Genomic DNA, 10,497 nt, shown 5'->3' on the forward strand with positions numbered 1-10,497 from the left:
GGGTCCCGGCCGGAGAAAGGACGTTCCGGGCGAGGCGGTGAACCGGATCTAGAGGCCTCCGTTGTCGCCGTTCGATGGCCCGATCGGGAGGGCACGGTCACGTGTTAGGCATGCATCCGGATGCAGGCGCTCCGAGCGTTCGAGAGCTTCCCTTATCGCTCCTTATCGCCCTTATCGCTAACGGAGAGCAGAATCAAGGTTCCGAGCCTCACCGCCTTCCTGCACTACACGTGACTAATCTTTACCAGCCTCAGGCACCGCCACAGAGTAAGGTTCCTATCGATAAACGTCTGTCTTGCGCGACTCAGATACTCGTGGCCTGCTTTTTATTGAACAGGTCGTTCACTTAACCATGCCTCCCCCACAGATTAAACAAGATCTCAACCGGTCCGGTTGGGAAAGCACCGACTTCCCTTCTGTCTGCGAGAATTGCCTCCCGGACAACCCATATGTGCAGATGCTGAAGGAGGACCACGGCGCAGAATGCAAAATTGTATGTACCTCTTCTTAGTCTCGAAGAAATATACTAATGGATTCTAGTGCACGCGCCCCTTTACCATCTTCCGGTGGAAAGCTGATCGTACAGCACGCACGAAGCGCACCAACATTTGCCTGACATGCGCCCGCCTGAAGAACTGTTGCCAGTGTTGTATGCTCGATTTGTCATTCGGCTTGCCCATTGTCGTCCGTGATGCTGCCTTGAAAATGGTTGCCCCGGGCCCCCAGAGTGACGTCAACCGCGAATACTACGCCCAAGAACACGAAAGGGAAATCGAGGAAGGGCGTGGCGCTGTGGAGGAATATGAAAAGACGGATGAGAAAGCGCGGGAGCTGCTCCGTCGGCTTGCGAATAGTGAGCCGTACTACAGAAAGCCGCGGAGGCTGGAAGCTCCTCCAGGTGATGAAGAGGAAGCCGAGGCACCGTCGTCAGAGACGCCTCAAGTGCGCAGTCGTTACGGAAATGGCCCCGGACCTATTCGGACAAGCGAGAGCAGAAGAGGAACGCCTTTACCCGGTCGTGGAGGTGGTGTGCGCGGTGGTCGTGGCGGCCGCGGTGGCCGGCCGTTCCCAAGTACCGCTCAAGTTCCTCCTTCGGCGGAGGACATTCTCCCTCCTGCGGACCCCAACGTCACCTCGCTGTTTGTCACTGGTGTTGAGGACGATCTTCCGGAACATGCGGTGCGAACATTTTTCACGCAATTCGGTCAACTCCGGTCTCTCGTCTGTTCTCACCGCTCGCATTGCGCATTTGTGAACTATCTTACTCGCGCTAGCGCTGAAGACGCCGCGAGGGAGTGTCAGGGTAAGGCTGTTATCAACGGTTGCCCTCTGCGCATCAGATGGGGAAAGCCTAAGCCTTTGGATAATATGAGCAACGAAGAACGCATCAAGAATGCCCGGGAGGGAAGACAGACTGCCGGTGCCACCAGGGGCGGGCAGCCGGAGAAGAAGGCTATCACTGCTGGTGAAGGTGCCGCACAGCAAGAGACTCCTCGCAACTTCGCCGTGGCGCCGCCTCCCGGAAGCAGCAATGTTCAATACTCGAGTTTGCATGGCGACTAATCACCTGTTTATATGACTGGATTTCAATGGGACCAGGAAAGTTGCATAATGTATGTTAGAGAGCGGGCGTTGAATTGTTTATGTTTTACACACAGTATCCAATAAAATACCCCCAAAACGCCAAAGGAGAGAAAAAATTGGGTATACTATAATACAATCTGCGAGTGCTTCTGCTTCGCTCCAATAATCGTTCAGAAGAATACAGTATGCGTAGGCGTAAAGACCATCCATGAGAAACGAAACGAGAAGGGAAGGAAAATCGTCAAGGTACGCGACCATCATTGCGCCGAGCAGGGCTTATCAACCTTGACACTCTTCCCTCCGACCTTGATCGAGTCATTATCACCTCGCTCGATCTCGTCGTGGATACGGAGTTCTGTCACGACTATGTCAGCACCACCAATTACCTCTCACAAAATTACAAATGTTTTCACCGGGATAATCAGAACATACCCCATTTCGCATCCTCATTCCCCTCTTCCCGCGAGCCCTGCACGAGATTATGTCTAAGGAGATCCGCCACTTCAACGGCATGCTTGATTTGCATGGGTGTGTCAACAGCTAGGCGGCGATGGGCGTCGAAGTTCCGGCGTGCTTCCTGTCGGGATGCGACGAGGACTCGGACGTCATCTATAAGCCATATATTGTTAGGATCGTGATGCATTTTGGGCTCAGGAGTGTCTGACCTTGGAAAGCGACGCGGGTGGCGCGGAGGAGTTGGCGGTAGGCACTCCGTGCGGATACGGCTGTCTGGGAGGCCATGGTAGTAGAGATCTCGTAGAATGGGAAGATGTAGAACGGTCAATGGCAAGTGTAGTTATCGAGCTGCTTCTCCGGAAGAGCGGGTGGCGTTGGTAGATGATCTGAAGAATCGGGTCGCAGCGAGTCAACAATTAAAATGAACGGTGCGTTCACGAACTGTAAGAGAGCAACAATGCAAAAGAACAATCAAAGCAAGACAATTGAAGTTGAGTCTGGAGAAGTACTGGTAGTCCGAAATTCTACGATAATCCATGCCTCCAAACTAGCTCACCATGATTGGCCCATGTAAAGGCGGGATGTCTAGGCAGAAAAAAATTGCTCTGACTTCTTTCGATCAGCGCCGCACAACCCTCACATCCCACCTCCAATCTCCTTCAAAGCATAACACAGAAGGAAATAAAAAAAAATGGTTGCTGTGCAGACCGTTAACGCTACCCTACCCCTGGTGTCCGGGGGCTGGAGCGCCGAGAAGGACTTCAAGGCCGTTGGTGCTCTGTCCGGCGCTACTCAGAGGAACTTGGAGCCCGTTGGTCCTTATTTCCTGGCTCACGCTCGCCGTGTATGTTTTTCTGCCTCTCATGGCTCATGAATTGATGGAATTTGAATGGCTAACACCCTCTAGGCTCGTCACGGCCGTACCTTCTCCGAGGATGAGCGCATCCAGGCCCAGAACACTGCCAAGAAGACCGAGGACGACCAGGACGACGACATCTCGGACACCGAGGATGCCATGCTGCTCTCCCGCGAAGCCAAGGACTGGAAGAGCCAAGACCACTATGCTGTCCTGGGTCTTGCCAAGTACCGCTGGCGCGCAACCCCCGACCAGATCAAGCGTGCCCACCGCAAGAAGGTCCTCCGCCACCACCCCGACAAGAAGGCCGCTATGGGAGATCGCGACGAGAACGACCAATTCTTCAAGTGTATCCAGAAGGCCGCCGAGCTGCTTCTCGACCCTGTCCGTCGCCGCCAGTTCGACTCCGTTGACGAAGCCGCCGAAGTTGAGCCCCCGACCAAGAAGGAGGCTGCCGCTAAGGGTAAATTCTTCAAGCTATGGGGACCTGTTTTCGAGTCTGAGGCTCGTTTCTCCAAGATTCAGCCTGTGCCTTTGTTCGGTGACGACAACACCACTCAGGAGGAGCTTGAGAACTTTTACAACTTCTGGTACAACTTTGACAGCTGGAGATCGTTCGAGTACCTCGACGAGGACGTGCCCGATGACAACGAGAACCGCGACCAGAAGCGTCACATCGAGAAGAAGAACGCCAACGCCCGCCGTAAGCGCAAGACCGAGGACACTACCCGTCTCCGTAAGATCCTAGACGACGCTTCGAGCCAGGACGAGCGTATCAAGAAGTTCCGCCAGCAGGCCCGTGCCGGCAAGGACAAGAAGCGTCTTGAGAAGGAGGCCGAGGCCAAGCGTCTGGCCGAGGAAAAGGAGAAGGCTCGTCTTGAGGAAGAGCAGCGCAAGAAGGACGCCGAAGAGGCCGCCAAGGCTGACCGTGAGAAGAACAAGAAGGCCAAGGAGGCCGCCAAGAACGCTGCTAAGAAGAACAAGCGTGTTGTTAAGGCCTCCGTCAAGGATGTCAACTACTTTGCCGAGGGCGAGCCTTCTGCTACCCAGGTTGACTCTGTCTTGACTGACCTTGACCTTATCATGGGCAAGCTCGAGGCTGAGGACCTTGCTTCGCTTGCTGAGCGTCTTACTGCTGCTGGCAAGGATGCTGGCGCTGTCAAGAACGTGTATGTTGAGGAGGTCAAGAGACTGGTTGGTGCTGGTAAGCTCAAGGAGGGCGAGGCCAAGTCTTTTGCTTAATTAGATATGACGACGTGTAATGTTTTTTCATGATGCTTTCTAGATATGCTTGCATATACATGTATATAGATAGAAAGCGTTGTTTTGGTACGGAAATCGAATGATGATGTGCATCCGTTATGCTTCCATCACTCATAGAAAAGAACGGTAGCACTTGAATTTTATGACGCAGCTTTCATGATTTTGATAATCAAATCATCAATTGCCATTCTTCTTTCTCGATTTCTAGAAATGTGAACGTAGAAGCCTCAGAAGATCATCCCCGGTTATCCGCAGCTGGTGGCATGTGACTACTCATGAGCTGTTCATACCAACACCATTTCTCACATCAAGTGTCCCAAAAAACGCGAACTAAATTATATACCCTGTACTTTATCAGAATGCCATCGAGCAATTTCCCCTGGGTTAAAAAGCCCCTCCTAGCCAGTGCCCCAATGTCCATGTCCGCCGGCCCTGCTTTAGCCGTAGCCGTCTCTCGAGCAGGCGGCCTAGGATTCATCGGCCCAGCAATGGATGCCAGTGGCACAGGGAAGAACCTGAGCACCTTTGCCAAGGCAATCCGGGAATTTGAATCTCTCTACCCTCCTACCCTCCAGTCACTCGATCCCACAAGTCAGAGCAGGCTCTCCTCTCTGGAAAGATGAGTTACAAAAGGGTTTGTCTGTATAGCGTCGCACAAGCCATACGCGGTATGGTTATATGCACCCCGCACGGCCAGCAGGAGCTGGATAATGAACGCAGGGGATCAGCGAAATCGTCAGAGACGCAAGTTTGGATCCAGATCGGGACTGTGGCAGAGGCAGGTGGTCACGGCCGGGCTAAGGACGCGATGGGACTTATGACTCTATTCCCTGAAGCCGCGGATGGGTTTGCGGGATATGGTAATTCGCTCATTGCTGCTGGTGGGATTGCGGATGGCCGGGTTGTTGCTGCTGCTTTCTGTCTGGGTGCTTCTGGGGTTGTCATGGGGACACGGTTTCTGGCGTCGACTGAGGCGCGCATAAGTAAAGGTTATCGGGATGCTGTGGTGCAGGCTACGGAGGCTGTTATTAGTACTACGCGCACGTTACTGTATAATCACCTCCATGGGACGTATGGATGGCCTGAGCCGTTTAGCCCGCGGATAGTGACGAACCGCCACTGGGAGAACTATGTTGCCGGTATTCCGTTTGATGAGTTGAGGAGATTACATGGCGAGGCCCAAGCTAAGGTGATGCTGGATGGGGACCTGAGGGGAGATTGGCTACTTATGCAGGAGCAGGAGTTGGATTGGTTGGTGAGGTTCTGGATGCCGGTGAGGTTGTGGAAAAAGTTCGGGACGACGCGGCACAGCGCGTGAGGAAGGCGCAGGATGTGGTTTGACGACAGTTCGGTATTATTGTCTAATGACACTGCCTATCACAATGAGAGTATTAGTAGATACATTCGACGTTCGCTTGTATCCGATGCATCGAGAGTCCGAGATGCCGGCACGTGCCTCTACACCCCGCTTACCGTAACCAATCAGAGTCACTTCCGCTATAAGCTTTAGAAACGATGATAACTCCACTATAGCCACCATACCCAATCCAGTCTAGTTACCGGCTGTCACACCCAATCAGCGAAAGGGGATGGACAACGTGGAACAAGCACCCCGATCTCGCCTTCCCGATTGGGAACCCCTCAAGCCCGACAGTCCAAAAAGACCGATTGGTCAGCGCACGCAAAGCGACAAGATCAGCCGTATATAAGAACAATCGATCGCTGTCTTAGCTCTCGTTTTGCTACAGCATTCCTGTCAATTCAAGCTTCTCAGCGTTGTTGGCATCATGTACGCCAAGAGTTCTCTCGTCGCCCTCCTCGGAGGTCTTTCTCTTGCCGTTGCGCAGAGCTCTCATAACCCGTCTGCCGAGGAAATCGCAAAGGCCCAGGCGACTGTGAAGCCCAACTCTCCGGTTTCGAATGTTCAGGGTTTGTCGTTTAACCGGTTTGTCAACATCTGGTTGGAGAACACGGTATGTTCTTCTTGCGCATTGATTGCGCGGGTCAGCAGCTAATGGTTATGCTACTGCTAGGACTATGAAACTGCCGCGAAAGACCCCCATCTATCCAAGCTCGCCAAGCAAGGTGTCACCCTGAGCAACTTCTGGGCCCTCACCCATCCTTCGCAGCCCAACTACTGCGCCTCCGCCGGTGGTGATACCTGGGGTATGGACCATGACAACTTTGTCGAGCTTCCTTCCAACATCTCGACCATCGCGGACCTGTTCGATACGAAGAACATCTCTTGGGGCGAGTACCAGGAAGACCTGCCCTACGCCGGCTACCAGGGCTTCAGCTTCTCCGAGACCGAGGCGAGTGACTACGTCCGCAAGCATAACCCGCTGGTCCTCTTCGACTCTGTCACCGACGATGACACTCGTGTCCGTCAGATCAAGAACTTTACCAGCTTCTACGATGACTTGAAGAACCAGAGACTCCCTCAGCATATGTTCATTACGCCCAACATGACTAACGATGCCCACGACACCAACATCACCTTTGCCGGTAGCTGGACCTACCGTTTCCTGGCTGAATTGCTTGAGGACGAGTACTTCACCAAGGACACTCTGATTCAGCTCACCTTTGACGAGACAGACACCTACGAGATCGGAAACAAGGTCTTCACGTTCCTTCTTGGTGGTGCTGTCCCCGAGAACCTCAAGGGCAAGAAGGACGATACCTTCTACACCCACTACTCCATTATCGCCTCCTTGTCTGCCAACTGGGGTCTCCCTTCGCTTGGTCGCTGGGACTGCGGTGCCAACCTCCTCAGCTGGGTTGCTGAGAAGACCGGATACACCAACTGGGAGGTGGACACTGAGAACTTGTACCTCAACGAGACCTACCCTGGCCCGTTGTCTGAGAATGAATACTCCAAGTACTCTCCCAGGTGGGCCGTTCCTCTGACAAATGGTACTTGCTCCGGTGGTCGCAGCATTCTCAGCACCGTCCAGAAGACCTGGGCTGGTCTCAAGCCGACTTACAACTACACGAGCCCTATTCCGCACGATGCTGCAAATGGGAACTCTGTCGGTGTGAAGTACTACAGAACTAAGGTATGTTTTTGCTTTGCATGTTTTCGTCGACCAGTGCTAACTCCTGCAACAGAACGGAAAGCAGTCGGTCCACGTCACTGGGTCCGAGTAAGTATTGAATTTCGTACATAGAACCACAAAATTATGCTTCTTTACTGTATATTTTGATAAAGTATTGTCAATAGAACTTGCATTACCTGCTTTTTCATGACCCCTAGACCGAACCTATGCTGATATTGATGGCGTAAACCGGCACCAAATCGCCCTTCATTCGCCCCATGAATCGAGCGCATGTCCCTCGAAAATGCAGTTGGGGCTATTCCTTTACATACAGGGTCTGCTGCAGTGTGTACTTCAGAGATGATTTGCTAATGATACCACATGAATCGCCCTGACAACTTGACGGTGCTCATGCAATGTATCCATGACCCGAGAAATCGGAAAACGCCATCTCGAGTGTGACGTATAGATTGTGTTGAAATGGCGAAGTCTTGCACCAGTCATGAGAAGGGTGTGATGCGGAAGCCATGTCATTTGTTGAAGCATCCACCCAGCATAGGCAGAGCGAAGCATACGGTATCCATTGGCTAACGACTCCTAATTCCTCCTTTGCACACTTCCGTGGTATGCGCCGCACTATGGAATTCATGAACTTGACACCCAAATTCTGGCATTTTGAGTTAAGATTCGCTCGTGGCCCGATGAAGTCATTCTGCTAAGGCAAAAGACTTGTCCTAAGTTGTTTCTGCTATGTTGTTGTCCACGGTTTCCGTCCTCATGGTAGCGTATGCATTCTAATTTCCTGAGCAGTGTATGTGTATCAATACAAATCCCAGTTGAATACACGCAAGAGAAAAAGGCGACAGTGCACGAGACGAGTGCATGAGATGACACTGAAGCTGCATCCTGGTTATACGCCGTTAGCTTCGGACGATCATGTCACTCGGGCATGGTGTTGATAACCCCCTAGGGTTATGTCGTAGATAACGTAATCCACAACCGAGCGGGCCACCCAACCGAGCGGGCCACCTCCCGACGGTGGTCAAAATGTTTAAGTCAATAATACAACAAAAAATGGCATTTATTACAAAAACTAAGCTCTATTGCGATTAGGACACTGCAGTCTTCTATGCCCAATGATACGACAATCACTGCACCGTGGTGGTGCCCGTACAGGTGGTTGGTTTGCTGCCGAAGCAGCTCCGACAGGTATAGTAGTAGAGGCTTCCTGGGCATCGTTCTCACTTTGTATGATACCCTGGGCTTCCTGAATAGAAAGGCCCCCTGTATAGGCTATCTGTCTATGAGAGCGCTTTCTTTTCTGCTGCTGTTTCTCATTCGCAGCCCTCAAATCATGGTTTTCCTTTGCCAGAATTGCAACACTATTCATGGCCGTTTGACAACTGCGGAAAACTTGATCCATAGCAGCCTTTGCAGGAGTTGGGGGGCTATTGCTGTGCTGTCTCAATAGCTTTTTGACAGTGGATTCTTGCTTCTTCAGTTGCTTGAGATTATGAGGTGTTTTCGGGTCAGAGTTGGTGGATTGGCTCCCAGGGGGTGTAGGAGTCTTCAAATATATATCGAGTTGTGTCAACACCCTCTCTGGATCGTATGGAACCAGGCCAGTTGCCATGAAGCCGCTCTTGATATCATCTTAAAGGCCTCCTTACGGGCCTGTGGATATGCTGAAAGGAAATCAAGCTTGTCTATATGATTGATCCTCTGCCGCATCTTCTCTTCCACCAAGCGGCCATAAGTGCGCTTCAAGACTGCAAAACAGCCAACATCAAGAGGCTGTAAAAGATGAGATGAATGTGCAGGCATGCAAATTGGCACAATATTATTCTGATTGCACATCTGATCAAATTGTGGCGTTAAGTGGCTTCCATGACCATCAAGAATAAGCAGACGATATGTTCCCTTAGTACAGCCATTTGTTGTTGGAATAAAGATATTTTGAAGCCAGGAGAGACCAATTTGATCTGTTGTCCATCCATTCTCACTAAGTTCAATCCGCCAATCTGATGGTAAAGCATTGTCCTCATACCAAGCCTGTATATGAGACTTGCCCTTGAATACAATGCACGGAGGCAGAGCCCACCCCATAGCATTAACACATTCAATTGCAGTGACCCATTCACGATTCCCAGGCTGCAATAGGGCAGGACGACCAGCAGTTTCAGCTCTAGTCACTACTTTGGCAGTTGCAATAAGGCCCATAGCAAAACCAGTTTCATCAAAATTGTAAATGTCCTCATATGCAATCCCATACTGCATTATAGTGATTTGTACACGGTTGAACCACTCCTTGATGAGATTTGGGTCCTCACATTTGGCACGCTGATGGTTGTATTTCCTTGAGAACCGGGTCTTTAGTTCATCATGGCGTTTGATGAAGTTATATACCCAATTCTTGCCAATAGGTTGGGTTTTGGATGAACCACGATTGGAAAGAAGAATATTGGCCATATCTTGGACATGAGACGGTCGGGGAGCTGCTCCACGTTGATCCAAAGAGAGTATCCATCGGATAAGTGATTCTTCCTCTTCTTTTGTCAATTTGAGACAATTGGCCTGTTTTTCAGCACGATTTATGGTGCCATTCAATCGGCGTTGTAGTGTTGTCCGAGGTACATCATACAGGCGTGCAGCTTCACGAATATTGGAGATTTCTTTTTTCTTTAAGGATGAAATAGCAAGTATAACCCTCCCTTCCTGCTGGATTGAATTTTGTGTCTTTTCCCGCAGTTTTGGTGGCATAGTGGCAGTTTGAATTCAATCATCAATATGGCATGCGTCGGAGAATTGAAAGGTGGCCCGCTCGGTTGGGTGGCCCGCTCGGTTGTGGATTACGTTAAGTTATGAGATATTGGATGATTCATCTGACTGACGGGAGATTCAATGTGGCGTTCTTCATCTGGTCTTCTATACGTATCGCGTGATGAATTTATACTCGTAATCAGATTGATTCATAGCAGTTGAGGGCTCATAACCTCTCATAAATGGAGGGTAGGGCTGGATAGCCCGGGAGACTTATGATAATTAAGTGAGTGCACCCAGGGGTAGGGCTTATACAAAACGCTTTGGTCCATTCTCCTAATCTCGATTTTGGCCAGTTGGTACGCGAAAACTTTCTGTGGCCACTTCTTGTCTTCGATATTTCTCCCTTTGGGATGAACACGACACCTCTGGGATGACACGACAGAAAGTATCTAGGACCATTATCGTCCTGCGCGTATTTTGCTGTCAAACCTCGACCCACTCTTCCCTTGTTTTTGAGGATCACACAACGCTGTGATGTTT

General features: G+C 51.0%; 7 protein-coding genes across 7 annotated transcripts; 5 read left to right on the forward strand and 2 right to left on the reverse strand.

Annotated features, from left to right (window-relative positions):
* Positions 1–352: 352 nt before the first annotated feature.
* slt11 (Pre-mRNA-splicing factor ECM2) lies at positions 353–1,563 on the forward strand (the record flags this gene model as incomplete). Its single annotated transcript, XM_043281771.1, has 2 exons — positions 353–493; positions 541–1,563. 2 exons carry the CDS (start codon positions 353–355, stop codon positions 1,561–1,563), a joined length of 1,164 nt encoding a protein of 387 aa, XP_043139217.1.
* A 278-nt stretch (positions 1,564–1,841) lies between these two features.
* Positions 1,842–2,325, reverse strand: MZM1 (LYR motif-containing protein; the record flags this gene model as incomplete). Its single annotated transcript, XM_043281772.1, has 3 exons — positions 1,842–1,939; positions 2,017–2,193; positions 2,250–2,325. 3 exons carry the CDS (start codon positions 2,323–2,325, stop codon positions 1,842–1,844), a joined length of 351 nt encoding a protein of 116 aa, XP_043139218.1.
* Positions 2,326–2,731: 406 nt separating this feature from the next.
* On the forward strand, positions 2,732–4,138 carry ACHE_60583S (putative ribosome associated DnaJ chaperone Zuotin; the record flags this gene model as incomplete). The annotated part of the gene is made up of 2 exons (XM_043281773.1): positions 2,732–2,884; positions 2,948–4,138. 2 exons carry the CDS (start codon positions 2,732–2,734, stop codon positions 4,136–4,138), a joined length of 1,344 nt encoding a protein of 447 aa, XP_043139219.1.
* Positions 4,139–4,518: 380 nt separating this feature from the next.
* ACHE_60584S (uncharacterized protein) lies at positions 4,519–4,782 on the forward strand (the record flags this gene model as incomplete). The annotated part of the gene is made up of 1 exon (XM_043281774.1): positions 4,519–4,782. The coding sequence occupies one exon, from the start codon at positions 4,519–4,521 to the stop codon at positions 4,780–4,782; it is 264 nt and encodes an 87-aa protein (XP_043139220.1).
* Positions 4,783–4,829: 47 nt separating this feature from the next.
* On the forward strand, positions 4,830–5,477 carry ACHE_60585S (nitronate monooxygenase; the record flags this gene model as incomplete). The annotated part of the gene is made up of 1 exon (XM_043281776.1): positions 4,830–5,477. The coding sequence occupies one exon, from the start codon at positions 4,830–4,832 to the stop codon at positions 5,475–5,477; it is 648 nt and encodes a 215-aa protein (XP_043139221.1).
* Positions 5,478–5,946: 469 nt separating this feature from the next.
* Positions 5,947–7,306, forward strand: ACHE_60586S (putative acid phosphatase; the record flags this gene model as incomplete). Its single annotated transcript, XM_043281777.1, has 3 exons — positions 5,947–6,132; positions 6,193–7,215; positions 7,268–7,306. 3 exons carry the CDS (start codon positions 5,947–5,949, stop codon positions 7,304–7,306), a joined length of 1,248 nt encoding a protein of 415 aa, XP_043139222.1.
* Positions 7,307–8,784: 1,478 nt separating this feature from the next.
* ACHE_60587A (uncharacterized protein) lies at positions 8,785–9,954 on the reverse strand (the record flags this gene model as incomplete). The annotated part of the gene is made up of 1 exon (XM_043281778.1): positions 8,785–9,954. One exon carries the CDS (start codon positions 9,952–9,954, stop codon positions 8,785–8,787), a length of 1,170 nt encoding a protein of 389 aa, XP_043139223.1.
* Positions 9,955–10,497: the final 543 nt, after the last annotated feature.

Source organism: Aspergillus chevalieri, chromosome 6, assembly GCF_016861735.1.
Source record: "Aspergillus chevalieri M1 DNA, chromosome 6, nearly complete sequence".
In the NCBI taxonomy this organism is placed as follows: Eukaryota; Fungi; Ascomycota; class Eurotiomycetes; order Eurotiales; family Aspergillaceae; genus Aspergillus; species Aspergillus chevalieri.